At 33.2% G+C, this 25,752-nt stretch overlaps 1 protein-coding gene across 1 annotated transcript; it reads right to left on the bottom strand.

The window, feature by feature from the left end:
- Positions 1-4,336: 4,336 nt before the first annotated feature.
- Positions 4,337-24,438, bottom strand: LOC131954645 (uncharacterized). The gene is made up of 19 exons (XM_059318424.1): positions 24,270-24,438; positions 23,692-23,820; positions 22,863-23,153; positions 21,269-21,472; positions 20,356-20,490; positions 19,264-19,376; positions 18,800-18,906; positions 18,219-18,343; positions 17,088-17,211; positions 16,829-16,959; positions 16,266-16,391; positions 15,526-15,702; positions 15,053-15,178; positions 14,600-14,785; positions 14,069-14,168; positions 12,948-13,034; positions 12,297-12,583; positions 4,527-4,817; positions 4,337-4,410 (listed from the first exon to the last, which is right to left on the bottom strand). Exons 1-19 carry the CDS (start codon positions 24,436-24,438, stop codon positions 4,337-4,339), a joined length of 2,982 nt encoding a protein of 993 aa, XP_059174407.1.
- Positions 24,439-25,752: the final 1,314 nt, after the last annotated feature.

The raw sequence follows: 25,752 nt of genomic DNA, 5'->3' as shown, positions 1-25,752 counted from the left end.
GCCACGCCCACAATGTTCAAAGAGTATCTTCAACCAATGACAGTAAGGTTCTCTGCGACTTAAAACTAACGAGCTAACAAGAAAAGGGGCACAGCAGTAATTCGCCCGATTGAAAGATTCCCATTGTATTGGCTATAATAATTAATATGATCTTCCTGAGAAAAAAAAGATTCTAAATATTTCCCACTTCAGCTAAAATGTAAACAACGTACGAAAATTGCAAGCATCGCAGTAACGAATGTTGCAGTTGGTGCCATTGATGTAAGTGTAGCACCAAGGTCCTCTACGGCCGTCTGGATTACGACATTGGTTGCCAGACAAAATGTTTGCTATCTGGTCAGCCCTAGGAATGAAATTGACATATTTTACTACAAAAATGCTAGTAAAGTGAGAATCGTTATACCAGAGAATAAAAAGAAATTCAGAAAATTCAAATAATTAGCAAAAGGAAAAAATGAATAAATTAAAAATTAAAAATAAACTCATCATGAAAATACATTAAATGCTTTCATATTTTGTGTTTTATGCAATAAATGGCTTTCTCTCAGTTATTGAAAAATAAATAAAAATAAACCCATCATGCATATACATTAAATGCTTTAGTATTTTGTGTATTATACAATAAATGTCTCTCTCTCAATTATTGATACTTGTGCACACACTATGCGATAATATGAATGTATGCCTTTCTATATTTTAGAACAACTATTCAGTTTATTGATATTAAAAATTAACTGAGATTGATTTTAAAACCTGAGAGATCAAAGGGACAAAATAATCAATCACAGAAGCGTGTACATCCAGTTTTGTTATTCAAAGGTTTACATACTTAGGAAAGTTTGAGCAGTTGACAGCCTTTGACCACTCTATACAGGGCTCGTATGTTTCAGAAATGGCAGTTTGTCCTCGGTAGTCGGCGCCATTCGTTGTAGCATCATAGCAGTAGTCTTCAGCTGTGGGAAAATAACAACCCTCGAATTTAATTAATTTAGGTTTTATTAATATTTTGTGCATTTGTAGTACATTTGCATAGCTTAGTGTAAAAATATGGTTATGATTCACTGTCACTAGAGTCAAATTTTTTCCAAGTGTTTGGGTTAAAAACAAAATTAGTATGAAATAGAGGGAAGAATTCTAACATATCAGAACCTAAGCGTGAACAAATTTGTTTCTAATAATACATCAAACTTTATATGTATCTCTAAAGTAAGATGGTATTGTCTTAAAGTAAGCTTATTTTAGACCAACTAGGTTAAACAAAGATTTATATGAAATAGAGGGTAGAGGTCTAACAGAACAGAACATGTATAAACATATCTGTTTCTATTGTGGGGTTGATATATTTTACCGAATATGTATCTTTAAAGTAAAATAACATTGTCTTAGAGTAAGTTTACTTTAGACCAACTATGAACGTAAAAAAGAAATTACGTAATATGACTTGTGCTGTAAAGTTGACTCCGAAGTAGGTATCATTGTTGGATCCAATAAACGCTTCAGCCGAAAGGTAGTTAGTTTCACTTATAATTTGCTTTGGGGGTTTGGTATTATCTAATCTAAAAGGTAAAAATAATTAACGATGATTCTATATTTTTAAACATATTGGTCATTTTGTTGTCGCTTGAAGTATTGTTTAATTTTAAAATTATTTCCACCTGACTATATTTTTTAGTAATTCTTACTAATCTTACAAAAGTGTAGTAATTGTAGAAAGAAATTGTATAATTGTGTATATTTCTCTGCTAACATAAACACATTGTTGGTAACTTAGTATATCGATGTTTACAGATAACGCAATCACAAAATGCATTGTTTTACCGCTAATCAACAAGCATAAGCTAGTATTACTTTGTTAAAAAACGTTTAAAGTATAATTTAGTTTCTTTCTTACCTATAAGCTGCCTGCCATGGGTGATATCTTTTAACCAGAAAGTCATCGTTACGGGTATGTAATTGATATTTGTTAAAACTTATCAAAATCTGTGAATTGTTTGGTGCCTATGAAAGAAATAACGGAGTGATATTCACCATCAACACTATCTCAGCGTGCAATACTGTTTTAATAGTGAACAATACTGATTTAAGTATATCTGCTATAGTTTACGTTTATAAGGTATTTAAACAAATTATCATAAATAAACTCAAATGGCCGATTGTAGGTTTTATTTCAAAATTAGTCTGCAGTTCTTTTAAAACATGCGTGAATATACAAACGTGTTTGTATAGTTTTTTGTCTATAATTTCTTCAGGTTGGACGTACTTGTTTCTGCTATTTTCAGTTAATGTATTCACGTCAAATGGTAAATACAAGTTACGGCCAAACTAGACCATACTGACGTTCATAAGTATAATAAAGCGCAATGAAGTAATGGTCTATTTCAAAATGCAAAGAATGAAATACTCGTGAGAAATGAGTAAGAGAAGTGTATATTGAAATAGAAATGTTGCCTTCAATGTAAAATCTATTCCAAAATTTTTTCTATTGATTTTTTCTATTGATGTTCAATTCTATATTTTTTCAAGTATGTTTTTTTAATCATTTTTGTACGGATAATCATAAGTTGAAGTGTTCAAAAACACATTTAAAAAGAATTCCATGCCAACAATATAAATCAGTTTCCTTAAAGCAAAAAGAACGATACCAAATAAAACGTAATACAAAATTAGCAATGGGAATGGAAATAGATTAATACGATAATTGATTATACAACGCAGTCGTTATTTAATGAGAGCTAACATTTGGTATAAAATAGTAAAATCGAAGATTTTTAAGTAGTGAGCTGATGCTGTTTACAATTTTCAATGACCAATCCTATATTTTCAACAGTTTGTTCTAATCAAAGACCAGGAATTTTTTTTATTAAACTTGTATAAACCTACAGTCAGACACTGGCCCCTGCTCAGGGAAAAATTATATGGGGCACCTGCTGATCTGGAGACCACAGTGCGGTTTATTCACAAAGTTGGACTTGTTGTCTAAATCCTCCACCATATTCTCAATTAAGAACGAAGAAGAAGAAGTTTAAACCTACAGTTATTAAATGCTCAGTCAAAACTAAATACATAAATAAAAATAAATAAATAAATAAAAATCTCTTACATTAAAAGCGTATATGCATCGCCTGTAAGGTTCCCTAACTCCGTTAGTTTGAGTTGGAGTTTGTATGGTAACAGCACGGTTGTTAGCATCCAGAGTTACCAGCTGATTACAACCTACAAGAGTTATTTCCCTTCAGTTAAACAGCTTTGGCACACAATTTTAAGACTTTCCGTATTTCAATTTTGATTAAGTAAAATATATTTTACCGTACACCGCTAGTTGGTAGTAACATAAAGAGGTGATCAGCTGTTGACTCTTTGAAAAGAAAGCCTGATAATTCGCGCTCAATTCACCACTTACATCAGTCCACAAGTTCATCCGGCTAAAATAGGCTTTCATCCCTTTGAATATTGCAAAGTATCAACAAATCATAATTCTTAATATATATATATATATATATATATATATATATATATATATATATATATATATATATATATAAGATATTTTGTCTGAGATTAGTTGTCAAGCCGCCACCCCATCCTACTTGTACATGTAAATTTCGTAACGCTGGGTGGACTTAGGGAAGTCCAACCGTCACGAGTCAGGACCGAGATCCGAACCTGAGACCTTCAGACTAACTGTCAAACGCTCATCCACTCGACCGCGAGGTCCTCCTACCTTACGTTTTAATACCGTATACAAGTTTTGTCATTACTGTTCATTCTTTTTTTTTCAAAATTGCTGTGATTACAATAAATTATTGACATGGAAGATTGAACAGGATGAAAGATTTGATAACTTTTACCTTTAATGATGGGACAGCTGTCGCCTCCTGTAAGTAGTCTGAAAGGCTTGTCGTCAGGTAGATCGATCGGGAGCTTGTCAGGTTCCTGATTTCTGCAGCACACTTTGATTGTCAGGTTATTTTTGACAACAGTGATGTCACCAATAGAACCGTTGGTTGTAATTAACCCATAGGACTGAGCCACCCCTCCTGACTCTACAAAGCCTGTTTGATATATATATATATATATATACATATATATATATACATATATATATTTGTTATATATATTATTTTAAATAAAACTAGATATATATATATATAACTATATAATACTATATACATATATATATATATATATATATATATATATATATATATATATATATATATATATATATATATATACCTAGCTATATATACATGTACATAGAGAGAGAAAGAGAGAGACAGAGAGAGAGAGAGACAGAGAGACATAGAAATAAACATTTGCCTAATTGTAGAATACTTTAGATTTTAATTAGACCATCATTCAATGCACAGCCCAAAGTAAAAAGAAACATGCTTCTAACAGATATTTTACCTTTAGAATAAAATTAGATTATATATCCAAATCATAAGAATAAAAAAATATGTGCTGATAAAATGATAAAACCATTGTAAACTAATACTCGCTAATAGTCATTTACCACCACCCACCTGCCCCACAGGTAACATTGACAGATTTAATGACGCAATAAACGCCGCCAGGTGGCCAGGACTCCCAGTCAGGTGTGGTTCCTGCAGGTAAGTTTCTGGTGCAGACGGGAACGTAGCTGGTGTTGTTGTTCCTGGGGAACAGCTGCGGTGGAGCCTCATTGAGACTAATGGGATTGGTCCCGGTGTAGGAGAACCAGCCAGGTGTGGGATCGAATCCTGTTGGGCAGCTGTGAGAGGGTCCTCCAGCAAAGACGACCATTGGTGTGTTCGGCCATTTTGCTGTTGGTGATGCTGAAAATAGAGTGAAATTTAAGTTATTTCTGTTTAAACTGGTTTTGAAGTACAAAATGTTATGCAACATCTATATACTACTAAAACCTGGAAGAAAATGACAAAAACATGTCTGAGTTGGGGGACACTGGTGAGTGTTTTTGTTTTTGTGACCTCAGCATATAAAGGGATAGTGTGGTCAGACCTATGATCAGCCAAATTAGGTGTTTTTAAAAAACAAAAACGCCTGAGGTGTGACGTCTTTTTGAATGTGGAATCTTTTTTGTGTGACGATAAGCGACAGATGTGATGTCATTTATGGACGACCCCCGAAACCCACAGTTATCCAAGGGATGACGGGTAGTCTAGTGCTATCTAAAATTCATGCTCATAATGTTCGTTTTCACAAATTAAACAATAGCCCGTAATTAAAAAAATATATTAAAAAACAAATTGCATTTAAATATCAGAGGATCGTAATAATTAAAACCAAAACTTACGTCCGTTTATAAGTGTCTTGCAGTTTGTAGCAAAGTCGTATTCATCCGGGCACACACATCGGCAGACGCCTTTCACGTAGCTGTAATATCCGGGTGCGCAGTCAACATTGTTTCCGCCACAGAATTGTTCTATATATATTGACATATAATGTATATATATATATATATATATATATATATATATATATATATATATATATATATATATATATATCAACATTTCTAATGTAAATTGCCAAGAATACTTTATCAAAAAACAATATGTAATATTCTGCTTAAAGTAAAAGCAAACTTTCTTAAAGGACTTTAAAAGTTTATTTAAGAAATAAGCTACTGATATAAAGTTTACAATTGAAAGTATGTTTACAAAAATATTTCTTGGTTATTAACGTATTATTCCTTACTTAAGCTTATTATTAATCTATTTATGCAATAGTACCTACATTTTTTTACTTTGTTGATACTATTCAGTATAATTTCCTAAACTATGTGTACACGTTTTTCCTGATTTTAAAACATTTACTCGATATCACATTCCACTATCTTAATACGTTTATAGGGTTGTATTTTCAAACGTATTAGCATTTGCTTTGCAAAACAATTGTAATTTATTAGGGTCAGAAGAAAAATATCTTTGACTAACTTGCACATTGAAATGTTTGAACAACTTCCATAAAATCGACGTCGTCATTGGATGAATCTGTGATTGTATTGAACAGGTCGTCCCTTATTGGCGTGTAGGCTTCATTACCGTTTTTATTCCATTCCTGAAAATCAATTAAATCATCCATCGATTGATTCATTAAGTAAGTAAGTAATAATAGATGAAATGGTAGAGTTCGATGTTAGAGAGCTCGACTGCTAACCCAAAAGTGTCGAGTTCGGATCCCGAGTCCATCCCTCTGATTGGTATATGACGGGTTAGGGAAAGTAGCACAGCTGACCACGCTATCATTTCATACACCAATGACACTGATACAGGTCAACTCTACTTCGCCTGCCCTAAAAAAGGCTACTTAAAAAAAATATTTTTGTTTCAATTTTACACTAATATTTTCCAAATTGAACAAAAAATCATTTAACGTATACCTTCATAAAATCATGTTATAGTGCTGTAAATTCAAACGCATTTAGCTGAAAATTTAAATAAATATCAAAGATTGTATACAAAAAATAAGTTGGGTTGATATCATTTAAAAAGTTGAACATACCGCGATTGTATACATCACCGGCGAAGACGGGTCAAAAAACAAGTTAATCAAGCCGGACTCCTTTAAAATCGTATTGTAAGTATCCAGATATTCTGTTGAAAGGGGGTTGAATTAATGATTACACAAAGCAGGCGCTTAAATGACCACACACACACACACACACACACACACACACACATATATATATATATATATATATATATTTGTATATATATATTTGTATATATATTTGTATATATATATATATATATATATATATATATATATATATATATATATATATATATATATATATATATATTTGTATATATATTTGTATATATATATATATATATATATATATATATATATATATATATATATATATATATATATATATATATATATATAAATATATATATATGTGTGTGTGTGTGGCACTTCCCACACTTAAGAATGTAAGTTAAATAAGCAAAATAGTACAATAAATAGACTGTTAAGTAGAACATAAATTACTTTCTAGGATATCATCCTGGTTGATTGTTATGTAATTCTGACTGAGGTAACCTTGCTGCATATGCTGGACAAATATGGCGTGCAACATCTCATGCAGATTTATCCACTGGGGATTGAGTTAATGCTTGAATGTATATATATATATATATATATGATAATTTAGTAGAGCCTAGACTCATTTAAAAGTGGCTTGACAATAGGTAGTTAATAATGAAACGTTTCTTCTGGTAACCACGATTGTATAATTATTTTATTATATATATTATCGTTCATCGGCCCACAAAAAATCAAAAGAGTTTCTTATAATATGGATATAAGTTCCTGAAAACGATAGCTATCTAGATATTGAGTCCATTCTCATACTACTATATATATATATATATATATATATATATATATATATATATATATATATATATATATATATATATATATATATATATATATATATATATATATACATATATATTAATACAACTTACAAAACCTGTGCAAGGGGAGACCCGGACTTTTTTAGATCCATTTAGATCTGACACTCCCCCCCACCTCACACCTGCAAAGTTTATATATACCTTTGTTAAGATTGGCCTTTTAATTAAACATTATCTTATGTTAAAAAATATTTTATGTTATATTTATTTTTTATTTATTGACTTTTAGAAGATAAATAATATTAAATTTTAAATTAATCTGTTTATTAATTTTTTTACAGACACAATAAAGTAAATAAAGTAATAACTTTAATTGAACCATTATTAATAAAATCCTGTAGATAAAGTAGTATCAAATTTAAAATTAACTCTCTTTTTGTATCTGCTATATATTCGTTTTATTTACTCAAGAGCAATATGCAAGGAAGCAGTTTTTTTTTATGTCTTACTAACAAGCCTCATCTACGCCGCGTGGGTCCGAACTCGGGACTTTTAGAGTGTGCAGTCATACACACTACCAACCGACCACCTATTAATCAGCTATAATAGCTATAATCTTACCCGGAAGTTTGATTGACATAAATGTAATTGTTTGACGTGTAACCGTTATTCGAAAACCATTTCGGGTCACTAGAGTTCCATCTGCTGGTTTCATCAACAAACGTCAGCAGACACGGTCCATGATGTACTGAATGGCACGTTTAAACTGCCACATAGAGGAGACACCTGAGAAATAAAGGTCAGAGTTCGCGGCATGTAGTAAGGGTAAGAATATACGAATCAATTTGAAATAAAAGAACCGATTGAATGCACTAATTTAAAAAATGGTAAAATAAGTAAACACTTTAATCCATTTGGGTTTTGGGGAATGACGTTCAAAATTAAAAGCTTGAAAAAAGCTAATCATTAAAATATATTGTTTTATAGTTTAAAGACTATGGTTTATTGATTCAGAATTCGACCTGAAAGTGTTATTTTATTGTCTACCTAATGACGTGAAGGAATCGTCGATGACGTAAGGAATTCGATAATCCCATTTTAACGTGTAGTTTTGGACTGCACGTTTCCTTATTGTTGATTGTATTCCTGCTGGTTCCTGATGTTTGACACGATCACCAGGCCTGAAATCAAAGAGAATCGAAACAAATAACTAGTAGTAAATATTCAATAAAATATTGAAAGAAATATTACCTCTTCAAGATAAAACTATCAGAAAAATAACTACACCGAAGAAACTCAATAATTAATCTTTAAGTGTCCATTTTTGTTGTTTTATTTTGTTGAATAAAACTAGAATGCCTAATCAAATTGAACACAGTGAGTATTTGAAAATAAAATCAATCAATAAAACATTGTTGATTTGTTTGACGTCAAAATGAAAAAAAAAATCAACCCAGGGTTTGTTTAGCATCACCCGTAAAATAATAATTAATCTTCTAATTAAAACAACAGTTTTATATTGTTTTAATTATTCATTGTGTTCGAAATTAAACGTTCATCAAAATATTTCTGGAGATATATTTACAGGCGGGACTTCATTCCAAGTTGAGATTTCAGCACAGGTTGTATGTCAGCCTCTCTCTTATCGTAAGGAAACTGCAGGTACGACTCTTCCATGTAGCCTGGTGTACCTGCAGTGTTTGATTTGTCCGGAGCCAGTGTGAAAAATAGCAGGATCGTTACAGTTTGCTGAACCAACATTCTGTTCAGTAGGAGAAAAATACATTGGAACCTCGGTTTTCGACGATGTTTCATCAGTAACTAGAAGCTTAATCCTAAATCGACGAAAACCGAGGCAATAATTTTTATAATTCATGCAAATTAAACTAATGCGTAGTAACACTCTAAATAGAAATGACAGCTATATTTTTAAAGAATAAAATAACGTTTAATACAACACTAAATAATAAGTTACTGCATAATGTGTTGAAATGTTGAAGTAGATGGTTAATGACAATAATAAGTCAGCAGCCACTTCCAGTGCTCACAAAACGCCAACCAACATCATATTTAGATGGAGAACACGATAGATGCCCTTTCTGTGGGATAGCTTGGTCTAACAGTAGACCACACGCTTGTCAAGAACAGTGTTATTATGTATAAAAACAAGAAGCTTTATGAAAAGAAATAAAGTTTCTTTCTCCAAACATGACTGTCCATGGAACAAGTGATGTAGAGTTCACCTGTTTCTGTGATCTTAGTATATGTTGTCAGCATTAAGCTCAGCCGCCTTTACTTTCCCTAACTTGAGTTAGGTACTCATTAAAGCTGGATGGACTGAGAGACTTTCAACTGACTTGAACTAAGATTCGAAATCGAGACTTTTGGGCTAGATGTCTAGCACTCTACCGCTAGGCCACGCCGTTCCCATACAAAGTAGAGAGTACATACCTCGTTTTCAAAACGTTGATTACAAAACAACGGCGAGTAAGGATGAAGTAAATGATACACGAGATACACACTTTACAGCATGAGTTACCTGTCTTGTTTTCTCCAACGTATGAGGTTCTATGGAGTTATTTGTCTTGGGCCCCAGTTAAAATTGTTACAGCTTATATTAGGACTCTCCATCTTTTGTAACTTGGTTAATTAATGGACATAATTTTGAAAGCAAAGAAGGTTTTCAGGTACACATTGCAGGGTTTGTGGTTTTACAGCCTAAATGCCTAATAAAAACCTTGTATATTAAATGATGAAACTACACAACATGTAATGGAAACTCATAAATACAACAAGAAAGTAATGATTGCGCTGTTTCAATCAGATATAGCAGCTGATAGCGCGTTTATTATGGCATATCGGCATTTGGACTTTTCGACACGAATAAGCAATAGCAATCTGTAGCAGGTTCTGGGCTAAGTTAGAATGACGTGAGAAATCCCTAACAAACAACCAGCTAATGAAGAGAAAATCGGCAGAATTATAAATGGAGAGGGGGGGGGGGGGGTTCGGTCTGACTTACCACCTTCTTTCAATCAGGTTACTTTCTTTTTTCTTCTATTTCTGGACTCTAAACTGCAATGGTCTGTCTCCAAATCATCCACTCATCTGAGCTTGGACATTTCAAGTTCTGTAATTTAGCCGAATTCTGCATTGCGTACTTTATCTTACAATAATTTTATGTCAATAATTTACTATTTGAGTAAAATTTTTGTGTACAATTTTTATTATTTTGAATGATTTATAAGTTAGTAAGAAGGTATACTTGAGCTGAATTTTGCATTGCACACGTTTACATCAAATGGCCGCCAATAATTCACGATATGAATAAATCTTTGAATAGTTTTTGAATGATTTAACAATATATAACTTGTTTGTAACAGATTATCAGATTTTCTTTAAACACTGTCGGATTATTGGACTAAGTCCAAATACACGATGCTCTAAACAAACTATACCAATGTTGTGGTAAAAAAATTTCTTTTTACATATCAATATTGGGATAGATTAGAGCTTTTCAACATTATATTTTCTTTTTTTTTTTGGATCTTTTGTATTTTCTTCCATATCCTTTGTTCACCCGAAAACAAACAACAAACAGTTATTTAATTTTGGACTTTTTACCCCTACTAGATGTATTGCTGTCATTTGGAACCTTTTCTGCCCGGGGGGTTCGAACTCGGAACTTTTCTGGTTAGCAACCATGAGGTTGACCGTCCCCTAAACTGTAAATTTTGTTCTGATTTCAGAAGAAAGTTCATTTAGTTTATGCAACTGATAAGAACAGTCGGTGTTTTAAATCACACACATAACAATCTTAAATGTTGTTCTATAAAATGTCTGGTGAAATATACTAATTAAATTATGGAAATATTGTGGTCCTTTAGTTGTATCCCTCAGTGCTGACGTCAGTATGTCGTGGTTTTTTGTCTTTGGGGAAATTAAATCTGCTGCTAATCAGATTACCTCATTGCAATACAATAATAGAGGATTTTATAACGTGTGTCTGTTATTAATGCACAAGATGAAAGATAGTTCTAAACCAACCTAGAGCTGACACGTGGCGATCATCTGTTATCCCGATATATCAAAGGAGAGTGTGGCTCTCAGGATTTCATAAAGCCTGTCTATTTTTAGATTCTGGTCACGTTTGTTCACGTTTGCGTGAAGCGATGATACAACTTAGTCGCAGCTGGTTCAATTAGACTCGAACTCAGAAACCCCGTGAACCTTAAAGAAACTCTTGTCAATATACCACGGATAGGATGACTACCATAAGTACGAACATTTTATCTTAGAACATTAACCGACGCATACTTCATAACTTTTCGGCTTAGAGGTTTAAACGACACAAACTTTATAACTTTTCGGACGTGTTTACTTTTAATGAGGAACATCCAGAACTTTGGTTCTTCTCTTCTATTTGATTAAAATTGTGCACGTTGAAACAAAAATCAAAACCTTATTTTTACTTTTTATTTTTATTTTCTAGTTAATAATTTACATATTAAAGTCTTCATTGTGGTCAAATTATATGGTTACCAAGGTGACTTGAAACATTAAGCTGAAAAGAAAAAATAAAGCAGATATAGACCCTAGCGCTAAACGTGTTTAAGCAATTCTTGTGTCAAAACAAATTAAACGGTTGTTGCTGCTCCAGTTTGTGTTTATCTTTACAATGAATGCAAAATACAACATGTATTTCTTTGTAACAACCATATAAAACATTTCGTTTTTTTTTAAAAATTAGAATAATTAGTTAGATACTTTAATATTTACTTCTTGGGAGAAAGTAATCTTAACACTAAATTAAACTTAGTAATCAAGCATATTTTGGCAACAATTAATCTTTAAGTATTGATCTAGCTGATATATCCTAGGCCACATGCGCTTCACCCTAGTTACCCCTTGCGCCACACCTACCTGGAATGACCCTACACCCTAACGACATAATATAGCAGGCTGTAGTGGTGAACTTGGCCGAGGACAGGCTGGTGGCGCCACCTACGTTGGTGGCGACAGGCAGGACCATGATCTTCTCCACACTTTTTGAACAGATGTTGACGCTGAGCGTGCTGGAGGTCAGTGTAAACGCTCCGATGATGTCGTCCTTCAGAACGGCGATCTGGCTGGCAGCTGCTATGTCCGAACCCCACTTGAAGTCAGCTGAGCAGCTCACGGTGTTGTAGCCCACTAGAGAGTATGTGGTTCTGTAGGAGACAGTAAAATAAATCCGTCCTGTAGTCAAGTATTCAGAACAATTCGTAAAAATACTGGATTCAATATTTTCAGAAATAGTTCAAATTCTTGGGAAATCTCCTTAATTAATACATTTTTGTATACGAAAAATTTAATTTCGTTCATTCTCTCTAAAAATTAACGGATAATCTTTAATCAAGCCCTAACTTGGGCAATTAATTTTTTTATATAGAATCGAGGACCTCTTATACAAAATTAATATATATATATATATATACACGATTATTTCTAAAGGTTCTATTTTATATTAGTTAATCTATACATTTAATGTGCACTACTATAAACAATGTTGTTTTACAGAAATCAAACACTTACCCACTTTTCCTGTACACAGTGAAGTACACAGTTCCAGCGGTTTGACAGAAGTAGTACCAGGTTGTTATGTTGCCGTTGAATGGGATTCTGTGAGTTGAACACATTTAACTTACTTTAAGTTATAAGTCAAAACATCACTCAACAATAGAAGTGTTACTAAAATCACGTTTACACGGGCTACATGTATATTATACATGTCTAAAAAAGTAAGTATACTGTAATGGACACCTATCTACCAGCCAGATAGATGGTGAACGCTCCCGGATTCTTTCTTGGGGTTATATGCAAATGACCTAAAGCCTAAATGAATGAAAACTAACTCAACAACTCACTAGGGCTCGATTTCGAGGTCTAGGGAAAACTAGTGAAACTATTGAAGTTAACAACTCATTCAATCTGCATACAACTTTTAATAAGTGAACAAAGTTGTGGCAGAACACTAGATTAAACAAGATAAAATATTTAGTTTAGAAATAACAAAACCCAACTTACAAAGCGTAAGAATAAATACTATCACAGATTCTAACACTTTATAAAAATAGCCACAGTTCACATAACACTGCTATAGCATCAAGAATCACTTGGCCACAAGTAATATAATACTAGGATACTTAAACAACTTAATAATACATAGCACACTCAGGACTTATGCTCTCTCACATTCAACTGGCCAAAATGGACTGCCTCGAGATACCTGTGGGCGATCTATTTATAGATATAGGTAACATGGAAGGTCACCTTCAACTCATAAGACCATTGGTTGGTGTGGTCATCTGGTCTGAAACAATCAATCATCTCTCGATGGAAAATTTCTGAGTCTAAGACTCTCTTAGTAAGACAGCGGAAAAAAACCGGTGGTTGCACCACAAACCATATATGGTATTATAACAATGTCAAACTAAAAATAAAACATTACTAGACCTAAGTAGGTCACAATACATATACACGCGAAAAGTAAGTATACATATTCAATGGGAAATATGTTTTCACGAAATATTAAATTATTGCGAGTTTTTTTCTAGACGTGTATAGTATAGGACCTATATGTAGCAAGTGTAAACGCAGTTTTACATTTTTTTTTTTAAATTTGGATTTCATTAGACAAATATTGATCAGCTAACCTGTAGCCATCTTTGTCTATAATTATAACTGTATTAACAGGTAGGACGTTCGATCTTCTCCTGACAGAGTTCAAGTTCACGTCACTTGGCACAGGGGTTGCTGGGTTTTATAGAATAAGACAAAAGTTATGTCGAATCTGTTATTACTTCTTAAAACAAGCAGTTTTTGTGACTGAATTTTCATGGACATAAACGTTTACAAAGGTGCAGGTCGACCACAGTTTGTGAAACACAATAAAAACCTTAGCTTTGTATTTATAAGAAGTTTCCTTAATGAGACATTATAAGAATACAAAAATATGAATTCTTTAGAAAATTTAAAGTAATTTCATGGTTTAACAAGATACCAGACAAAATATTCTATGTAAACGTGTTGCTTGCAAAAAGTCATGACAATGTTGAAAATTTGAACAAGTCCTGTAAAAAAAATTTCGATTAAAAAAAAGTTAATGAATATATACGTGTAGTAGTACAAAAACAACTAGTGAATAACCATTGTGAAATAATAATCTAGTCACAAATCAATTTTACATTGACAGACAGGTTCAGTTCCCAGCAAGTTCCCAGAGATAGAACACGCCCTGCTGAGATCTCCTGACACGTAGTACTGGCCAGCATTGCAGGTGAAGGTCATGACCTGACCTGGTTTGATGGTAGCTAGAGCAGACGTCCTGGTGTAGGTGGTGCTGGTGGGGGTGGAGCAGGTCAAGACGACAGCTGGGAAAAAAAATCTGTTGTTTGCTATATCCCAAGAAATCGACCGTTTTGTATAGACCAATTTTGATAAAGGTCGTAAAAAAACGTAGAAATATATCAAAACAAATTTCACTTTAATTAATTTAATGTGAATAAAGGTCAATTGAGATATAAGATTATTCAAAGCATTGAACATAAAATAATTTTTAATTACATTTTGTAAGTATTTTAATGACAATACGCAAAAACGTGTCTTTTAAAAAATGTAGATAAATTCAATTTATTTACATGGACAGAATCCACAAGACTTGGAACAGGACGACCGCGCAGTCTCATTAGTATTCTGATTAACGCAGAAAGTTGGCGTCACGGTCATCACACTTTCACACGTGTCCACTTTGTCTTCACATGTGTCTAAATATAGCACATATATATATATATATATATATATATATATATATATATATATATATATATATGTATATATATATATATATATATTTATATATATATATATATATATATATATATATATATGTATATATATATATATATATATATATATATATATATATATATATATATATATATATATATATATATATATATATATATATATATATATATATATATGTGTGTGTGTGTGTGTATGTGTGTGTATGGAATTGTGTTTCCCTTATAGTTATAAGAGATTTTAAAAAATCACAAGTTCTTAATTTTGCAATGCACAACATAAAGTATTAGATTTTTTTTTTACGAACTTGCGCATGCGTATTTTAGAAGTGTCCACCCCGATGAGGTACAGTACATGTCACTGGGCAGTTCTGTGGCACCAGACGATGTGCACGTGACCTGGACCTTTTCGCCTTCCTTGTATGAAGATTTCAGTGGCTCGGTCTCCTTCCCGTCTTTGGGGATGGGAGGGGGACCACAGGAAGCTGGATTGTATAGAAGACATACGGTTTACAGTAGGAATAAGAAAGTTGAAGGTTATTTTTTTTATTACAAGCTTTTATTTAACTGGCTTCCACTGTCTGTCAGTCGTATGGATCGAAACTGGTGTTCGAGATTTTGACCACTTCTAATCGACCAGTATCTACGAATGTATTTCTTCATTTTAGTGCATTACTACATAAAAACGTGTTATTAAAACGTTAGGCAACATAGGATTTTCATCAGGAATAAGATAGTTAAAAACTATTTTTCTTTTGTGCAATAAGTCCTCCTTGCCATAATATATTGATTCTCGTTTTATATAAATGGCCCACAAACAATCGAAACTGAATTGTATTAACAAGATGTTTTATTTTATACATTTTTACTTGTTCAGTGTAAATTGTAATAAGAATTGCAATACACAAATTGTATTTAAGTGCCGATTGTTTTAAATCACGTAAGATTACAGTTCTACCAAATAATAATTGACAAAATCTTTCAAGTATTTCACGTATTAAGTTCTATCGCACTTCCCTAAGCTTTTGGTTACCACCAAACAACTTACCACGAGTTGTAGGCTGTACTGTAAAGTTGCAGGAAACAAAACAGGCAAATCTCTGTACGGACGTGCAGAAGGTTGAAGTACTTTTTACAAGAGTGGCGCATTTAGAGTTGGAATCAACTGGCTTCTCTGAAAGTAACAGAGGCACAATGAAGTTAATGTAATAATACAATTATTACATGAATCTCAAACATTTAAAAGTTTCGGGGGTCGGCTTGGTCGAGTTAATAAAAGCTCATGGTTGCTAAACCAAAAAGTCTCGAGATCGAACCCTCGGGCAGAAGAAGAAGAAAAAAAATGTAGACTTACACATTTAGGAAAATTAAAAATAAATTGTAGCTTATCTCATGTCTCAAGCAATAACAGTCAAATATAAAATAAATTCTCCTAAGATTTTGCAGATCAATTTATGTTATGTTATCTTACCCACACTGAAACTATATATTTAATAATTTCCAATTCAAATTCATTCACCTAAAACAAACACACACACTCTCAGACACAACACACATCTAAAGTTAATTTAAAGCATTATTGATGTCATAAACTTAAGGTGAAAAACTGACTGAAATTGCAAGCATCGCAATAACGAATGTTGCAGTTGGTCCCATTGATGTAAGTGTAGCACCAAGGTCCTCTACGGCCGTCTGGATTACGACATTGGTTGCCGGACAAAATGTTCGCCATCTGGTCTGACCTAAAAAGTTAATTTTCAAATAAGATATTGTTCATTAACAGCTTGAAAATATACTAATAAGCGGATAAATAACTAAACACGGGGCAATATATTAATTTTTCCGTTTTATTATTTAAATGCTTACATACTTGGGAAAGTTTGAGCAATTGACAGCCTTTGACCACTCTATACATGGCTCGTATGTTTCAGAAATGGCAGTTTTTCCTCGGTAGTCCGCGCCATTTGTTGTAGGATCATAGCAGTAGTCCTCGGCTGTCGGGGGAATGTAAGACCATTTAAGTATTATAGATTAAAACAAACAACGTGTACAAAACAGCAAAAATAGATGTAGGCAATTTTTGAGAACTTTTTTATTGAATTAATGTGTTATATGTATATAAGTCAAACAGTTGTACGTAGTAGATTGCAGATTAGGGTTCGGCTTAGTACGTATTATTTGTTGTTTTTTTCAGTAATGTGAATCATATTTACAATGCTGCTAAGCTCAACACTAAGGGTAATAAAAGGCATGTTACGTTAATCACAACAATGTTTTGTAATGGTTAGTTGAGCTCTAATTAAGATACAAATATAAAATCTAAGATAGGTAGTGAATAGAAGAAAAGAGGAACGGAGGGAGAGAGAAAGAGAGAGGGGAGGGGGGGTAGTAAGAGAGAGAACCACACGTGCTCTAATGTTTTTGTGAATGGAATTTATTAAATTAAATTTTCACGTTAGTGTTAGTGGTGTTAATAAAGTTCGTATTCTTGTTTGTGTGATTTGAAGATTAAGCATTGCAGTTACGACATTTAAGTTGCAATGCTACTTTTTCTAAAATGCAGGCAAGTCTTATTAAGTACTACTATATTATTACACTCTTATGTTTCTGTCTATATTATATAGTTCATTAAACACAGTGTTAAACGTTGACTCAGAGACGTAGCGACCTTTCCCGGCGCCCGGGGACAAATCTTTCAATTTGGCGCCCCCCCCCATCGGGAACAACCTTTCTATTTTCAATTTGCACCCCCCTCCCCAAACTTTGAATTTACACCCCCATATATTTTTATATCTATAATGCAAAACTGCAGCTAAAATGAGATTTTAATTTGTTTTTACAACGAATTTTGGCGCTCCCTAAGGTCGGCGCCCGTGGACATATTTACCCCCGCCCCCCCCCCCCCCCCCACCCCACCCCCGCTATGCCTCAGCGTTGACTTGAATGCTTTATTTGAATTCCATTCTAAACTGCTAAAGTTTTAAAAAAAAACAACTCCTACGTAGTATGACTTGCGCCGTAAAGTTGACAAAGTAGTAGTATTCACTGGTTTTCCCAAGAAAAGCTTCCGCAGAAAGATAGTTCCCTTCACTTAGAATATGTGCAGGGGGGTTTGAATTATCAACTCTGAAAAAATAATCAGTAAAAAATGTTTTACATATACGAAATATTAACCAGTGGGGTGAAGGTGACGGAGTGGCCGAATGGTAGAGCTCACAACCGATAACTTGAAAGTCACTAGTTCGGATCTCGAGCGCATGTCTTTTAGGCGCCATTTAGTCCACCCAGCTCTGATGGATACCTGACACGTTAAGGAAACATACCAGGAAACGAGGAGCGACACACTAAGCTACCGCTTCAGAAATTACTCGACCTAGCGACGCCGTTGATGATATTACTTTTTATAGTGATAATTTATATTTACTTTTATAGCCAATGTAAAATAAATGGATTTTTTAAAATTTGGAAATCAATATACTAATGCGATTATGGGTATGTTTATTATTATTTTTACTACTATAAACCACTTGCAAAAGACAGCAGCACTTACACGAAGCTAATACTGACACAATTATTTCTTACTTGTAAGCCATCTGCCACGGGTGATATCTCTTTACCAGAAAGTCATCGTTATTTGTATGCAATCTAAATCTGTGAAACGTTATCAAAATCTGGGAGTATGTTGGTGCCTGTTGAAGAAATAAAGTAGTCGAATTGATACATGATCTTATGATCTGATGTTCTGATCATTTAGAAAATAATACATTAATCTGGATTTGGAAAAACAAAAGATGCTCAAATGGTTATTTAAATAATTACTTATAATATTTACTTAATAATTACTTTTCATAAAACTCAACATTTTGATCATAAAGAGAAATTATTTTATAATAGCCATCTCAATATAACGGTACGCACACTAAAATCTGTTTTTATGTATTGCAAAAATAACTTTATATAACATTAATGGATATAATAACCTTATTTATATAAGATTATAAACATTAAAAAAATCTATTAATATTGAAATGTAAGCATAGTCTTACGCTAAACGCATAAATGCATCTTCGGTACGGTTCATTGTATAATGTAGGTAGAGTTGGAGTCTGTATGTTCACAGAGCGCTTGTTGCCATCCAGAGTTACCTGCTCATTACAACCTGGAACAAAAAATCGTACAAGAATCTCAGCAACATAACCAACACGGTGAGGTACGAGTGCTGTCCTCGACTCACCCATTCTACACATATATTGTACGTGACAGAGATGTAGTGCGGTACAGCGCACGATTGCAAAGTTGAACTAAAAGTCTCCGGTTCACATTATCAACGACTTTCCTGAGTTTACCAAACATAACAAATACCCGACTCACAATAGAGAAAGTAAAGGCACTTAGGCATAAATCCTACCAAACAATAACTTCATACTCCAAGGTTAGGGACAAAAATCCTGCGCACCCCCCCCCCCCCCCACCCCCATCCTCCCGCCAAATGATTAAAAAAGAATAGTTTATTTTTATGCTACGTGTAATTGAATGATTGCTCGCATGATTGCTAGCCCGAAAGTCTGAGTTCGAAAAACGGGCGCGAGTCTGTAGGATGCCCATGAGGAGACTCAGCTGAAGGGGGTACCTGGCTGTAGATGGGGAAAAGAAGTCGAGGACAGAGAACTGGTCTAAAGTGTGCATAAATTATGTATGTGATGTATTGGCAGGTTCATAATTCAACATTTATAAGGATTTTATTGGACGCTAGGTTTTTGACGTTTTCTTAGCGTTTATAATATAACATTGAATCAACACCTTATAGATAAGAAAAGGTTATTACAATTCTATTAACTACTTTTAAATTAATTAGCATTAAAGGAAATTATTGTTTTAAAAAAACATATAGATGTAACAATGAGATTTTTACAACAACATATAGATATAACGATTAGATTTATACAACAACATATGGATGTAATGAAGACGTTTCTACATACACATCTATGTAACGATGAGATTTTTACAACAACAATTATATGTAACAATGTGATTTTTACAACATTTAGATCTAACAATGAGATTTTTACAACAACATTTAGATGGAACAATGATATTTTTACAAAAACGTTTAGCTGTAACGATGAGATTTTTACCGTACTGTCCTGGGTGGAAGTGGCACAAATACGCCGTTAGTTGGTGAGGATAGGAGAAGAAAAGTTTAAATGATGTGTTCAGCACATCACTAATATCTGTCCAAAAGTCTATTTTAGCTACATAGGCCTTCATTCCTAGAAAAACGGTTATATACATGTATATATATATATATATATATATATATATATATATATATATATATATATATATATATATATATAAATAAATAAATAAATAAATATATATATATATATATATATATAAATAAATAAATAAATAAATAAATATATATATATATATATATATATATATATATATATATATATATATATATATATATATATATGTATATATATATATATATATATATATATATATATATATATATATATATATATATATATATATATATATATATATAGAGAGAGAGAGAGAGAGAGAGAGAGAGACAGAGAGACAGAGAGGGAGGGAGTTGAAATGTAATCTCTTTATTTAGGGCTCACAAAGAAATATAGATGGAGTACGGTTTATCTTTGCTGTTTGTATGGAATTAATGCATATATTAATAGTACTTGGTTTTATTTCGTAGTAATAGACATATTTTCTGCTGTAAACATAAATATTTCTCAAATAGATGGGGTTTTCTTTTGCTTAATAGGATATTGTTTGTAAAAAAAGACAAGTTTTACCTCTAACAATGGGACAAATTTGTCAAAAAAAAAAAAAAAAAAAAAAAAAAAAAATAGAAACAAATTTTACATTGGGACAAAGTCAGTCAAAAATGTAAACTTAGAAACAAACTTTACATCGAACAATTGGACAAAGTCAGTCAAAAATGAAAAATTAAAAACAGTTTACCTATAACAATGGGACAAAGTTTGTCAAAACAGTCAAATTCGAAACAAAGTTTACCTCTAACAATGGGACAATTCTGACCCCAAGATAACAGCTTAAATGGCTTGTCGTTTGGAAGATCTATGGGGAGCTCAGAGGGTTCCTGATTTCTGCAGCACACTTTGATTGTCAGGTTACCATTGACAACTGTGATGTCACCAATAGAACCGTTGGTTGTAATTGGCACTGTTGACTGTGCAACTCCTCCTGATTCTTCAAAAGCTGTATTGGTATGACATATATATATATATATATATATATATATATATATATATATATGTATGTATGTATGTGCGTGTATTTATGTGTGTGTATGCTACGAAAAATATTCCGAAGTCGAACACAATGGGCAATGTTAAATATCACCTCATATTGACAGGTACATACCTGATTCATCTATTAATTTTGGACAATAGCCAGCGTATTAATTTACTATAGTAGATTTTCTATCTTTTTGATCACTATGAATGGAAAACTTACTTTATTTTTTTAGAACACCATGCTCGTTGAAAGCGCCCACGAGTTTAATGACAACTGCTATAACGCTCCGAAAATCATTGCGGCCTCTGTCATCAATTGGCATACGGATTTTATTTTGTGGAAATCTGCTACTGAATATTTCGGCATCTTTGCACCCTAACTTTGAAGACTACCTTGAGATTTTGAATTCTTATTCACAAATTCCGATTCCTTATAACAGTTCCTAAACAAATATCCCTCATTAGCAATGTTGCCTCTAGTCTTTGAGGTTGCGTGACTGTGTAGTTTTAAACCTACCCGGTAGTCATTTTGTAAATACATATATCCAAGTACAGAAGTTGTACAGTATACACGTTGCTCGCTAGCTTTTTTTCTTTTTAGAGGTAACTTAGCTCTGTGGTTTTCAAAAAAAAACAACTTGTGTAAACATCACAAGAAATCCTCAACATATAATTATAATTGTGTCGATATTTATCAAGTAGTGCAGTGAAGCTGCTGTGGTTGGTCTACTTAGTTTGGTATTCAATTAATGTTGGAAAAATATACGTTTTTTCTTGTGTGGGTAAAGATTCCCCTCTGTCGTTTTTATAAGGGGAGCATCTACCACTGCACAATCTATTTCTGTCTTCCATGGTAAGCTCTCTGTCCTTGTCAGGATATACAAAATTGAGAAGAGGAAGGCGTTAATCAAAATGCAGTAGCCTCCGGAATAACATAAACGATATCAGAATTCAACCAACACCGAATAATGACCAGGGATGACTCGGCAGTTCGAGAAGTGGCCGGCTAAAGTAATAAAAAAGATACTATACCACTTTCCAACGAATAGGACATTTTCCACATGCTTAAACCGATTCTAAAAAGGCCGGCCAATTCGGGAACTGGCTGAATATTGGGCTTTTTACCGTTTAGTCGTTATATTTTTAACGGTTTTAAAAAATCACAAAAGTAAAAGGAAACAGACTCAAGCTATTCACAAAACAACATTCTGTAAAAAAAAAATTTAAGTAGCTTGATTTTTAATTTTATCCTAATAAATGTTATAAATATTTGTTAACAACGTAACACCATGATCTAAAACAAATCCGCACTCACAAGCACACCCCAAATGTGATGTAAAACAAAATCCTACCTCCCCCACAGTTTACACCTGCAGGTTTAATGAAACAGTATTGACCACCAGGTGGCCAGGACTCCCAGTCAGCCGTGGTTCCTGCAGGTAAGTTTCTGGTGCAGACGGGAACATTGCTGGTGGTTCCAAATTTGGGGAAGTACTCGGGGACGGAGGGGTTGACAGTGATGCCGTTTGTTCCGGTAAATGAGAACCAGCCAGGCGTGGGATCGAATCCTGTTGGGCAGCTGTTCGAGGGACTGCCGGTTAGGACAACAATTGGTGTGTTTGGCCATTGAGCTAATGATGAGGCTGGAAATAAATTTAAAACAATGTGCTAATTAAGTTGTGTTCTAATGATGAATTCAAAATTTAAAAAATAAGTCATAACCAAACCTGTTGAAATAAATTTAAGTAACAAATTGTATAATTAAAGAAGGTTGGCGTGGTCGGGTCTATTAAGCTCTTGGTTACTGAACCGAAAAGCCCCGAGTTCGAACCCCGGACAGACGAGGCTCAATAGCGGGGGACAGCCACTCATCTAGGAGAGGAAACTCCAAACTTAAACAACCGCTAACTTGTAGTTGGACAAAAAAACTTGTGGTTGGACAAAGGCTATGGAAGCAAATCCAAAAAAATAAATAATTAAAAGCAGGCTGAAATCGGACTCAACGGACTATATGGCGCATAATACTTTTTACGTAATTGTGTTGGTTGATATCTCTTCCAACACTAAAATTAAGAACGAAGAGGCAGAAAATAAAAGAAGTATGACACAATATTTGAACCATGTTAATCATATTTGAACATCAATTGCTATAAAATGTATTAAGAAAAATCTACGACTTACGTCCGTTTATCAGTGTCTTGCAGTTTGTAGCAAAGTCGTATTCATCCGGGCACACACATCGGCAGACGCCTTTCACGTAGCTGTAATATCCGGGTGCGCAGTCGACATTGTTTCCTCCACAGAATCTTTCTATGTATTTGAATTACAAGATTTCTTTGTAAACGGCCAAAATACATTAGTTTATTAAAAATAATAATGCTCTGTAATTTTCTGTTTAAAGTAAAAGCATTTTTTTTGCCAGGAAAAATGAAGGCAACTTTTCCTAGACGGTTATATGCAGTGTTTCTTCCAGACTCTTTTCTCCGGGGGGGAGGGGGCGGTAGACTTTTTTCGAAGAGATGCCTAGAAGAAACTGGTTATATGAAACAAAAACACCTAGTTCTCTATAAGCAATAAATTAACATTTCTACACGTTGTCTTTATCAGAACTACAACGAAATAATGTACTAAAGTTAAAGCTACCATTCCCTGCACAAGAAGTACACTGGTCTTACACGTTGTCTTTATCAGAACTACAACGGAATAATGTATTATAGTTAAAGCTACCATTCCCGACATAAGAAATACACTGGTCTTACGGGAACATTTGAGGATGTCAACAAGGTGCATAAAGTCCGCCTGGTCATCAGAGGTTTTGGTGATCGTATTAAACAGATCGTCTCTGATTGGCGTGTAAGCTTCGTTGCCATTTCTGGTAAACTCCTGAGAATCATCCAAGCAATCAGGCAGTTTAATCCATGCAATCATTAAACATCTCAACACGTAAAAATATTTTTATTGATTTTATATTAATTTATAAATTCTATTTATGAGCAGAAAAAAAATAAAAGCTTTTTGTATTTTCAAGTTAACTATTATGCAAAAATTTCTTAAAAAATAGTTAACTTATATTTCAATAAAAATTTCATATTATAATTTAGAAGCAAATGATAATTTAAATACAAAATTTACATTATCTTATTTTTATTTAAACATCGAAAAACCAGCTACTAAATATAAATTTTAATTATCTATATCTAAATCATCAAATATCAAGAAATAAATATACATTATCTTAATTCTATTTAAATCAACGAACTACCTATTAAATATAGATTATCTCATTATATCTCAATCATTAAACGAAATTCAATAATATTGCTATCTATTTAACCATGGTCAAACAGTGATTTGTTCACGAAAACTGTATTAAAACACCAGCTCATTATACTGATGAGCATTCACTGGCTAGATCATGTTGCAGGATATGTGGTTCTTAACCTTTTTGTTTCTACCGAAACCAACTATTTTCTTATGCGCATTCACCAAACTATTCTTAATACATCTATCGTCGGCACTGAAAATATACGATTGTGAATCATGCGTCTTGACCCCCCCCCCCCCCTCCGAACCCTTGAGTCTGACTCCCATGGGGTTCCATCGAACACAGGTTAAGAGTCAAGAGCCACTGTGTTAGATGAAAAGCCAAAAAGCTATCGTGATAAGCAGAAACAAGTGTTACTTAAAAAAAAAACACGTTTTACATAAATACAAAAAACACGTTTTACATAAATAGAAAAAACATGTTTTACATAAATACAAAAAACATGTTTTACATAAATAGAAAAACAAAGTTGAACATACACTTAGACCGTACATGACCGATGACGTCGGATCGAAAAATTTGTCAAGCAAACCTGATTCATTTCTATACATCGTATACGCACCACGGTATCCTGTTGGAATATTAGACACAATGAGTAAACTACATTCGATATTGTATTGTATACTGAATAAGCTACATGCAATATCTCTTTCGCATAGTTAACTAATGGGGCTTTGTGGTCATGTTGTAAAGAAAACAACTCGTGAGCTCGCTGGTAGTTTGTTAGACGGATAAGAGTTAATAGCTTGTCCTTTGTTTCAAGCTGATTCAAGTTCGGGAAAGTAAAGGTAACTCACTGTATCCTCTTGAAAGATGACAGAAATGGAACAGTGGCATAGTCTTATTAATCGTACTTGTAAACGTTTACATTCATATTTTTTTACTGTCGTTTTAAAGCAACAGTGATTTAATCTCAT

The sequence above is a fragment of the Physella acuta genome, unplaced genomic scaffold (genome assembly GCF_028476545.2).
Source record: "Physella acuta isolate Inbredline_101_S28 unplaced genomic scaffold, ASM2847654v3 ptg001017l, whole genome shotgun sequence".
NCBI lineage: Eukaryota > Metazoa > Mollusca > Gastropoda > Physidae > Physella > Physella acuta.
This window is presented reverse-complemented; position numbering and strand designations above follow the sequence as displayed.

Excerpts from the sequence above, each read along its gene's own strand:
- LOC131954645 (XM_059318424.1), bottom strand. The coding sequence starts at position 24,438 with ATGATTGCATGGATTAAACTGCCTGATTGCTTGGATGATTCTCAGGAG. Across the intron at positions 23,821-24,269 it reads TGACATCCTCAAATGTTCCC|AAAGATTCTGTGGAGGAAAC; the intron begins GTAAGACCAGTG and ends TCAAATACATAG. Across the intron at positions 18,344-18,799 it reads CCGTGGCAGATGGCTTACAA|AGTTGATAATTCAAACCCCC; the intron begins GTAAGAAATAAT and ends TTATTTTTTCAG.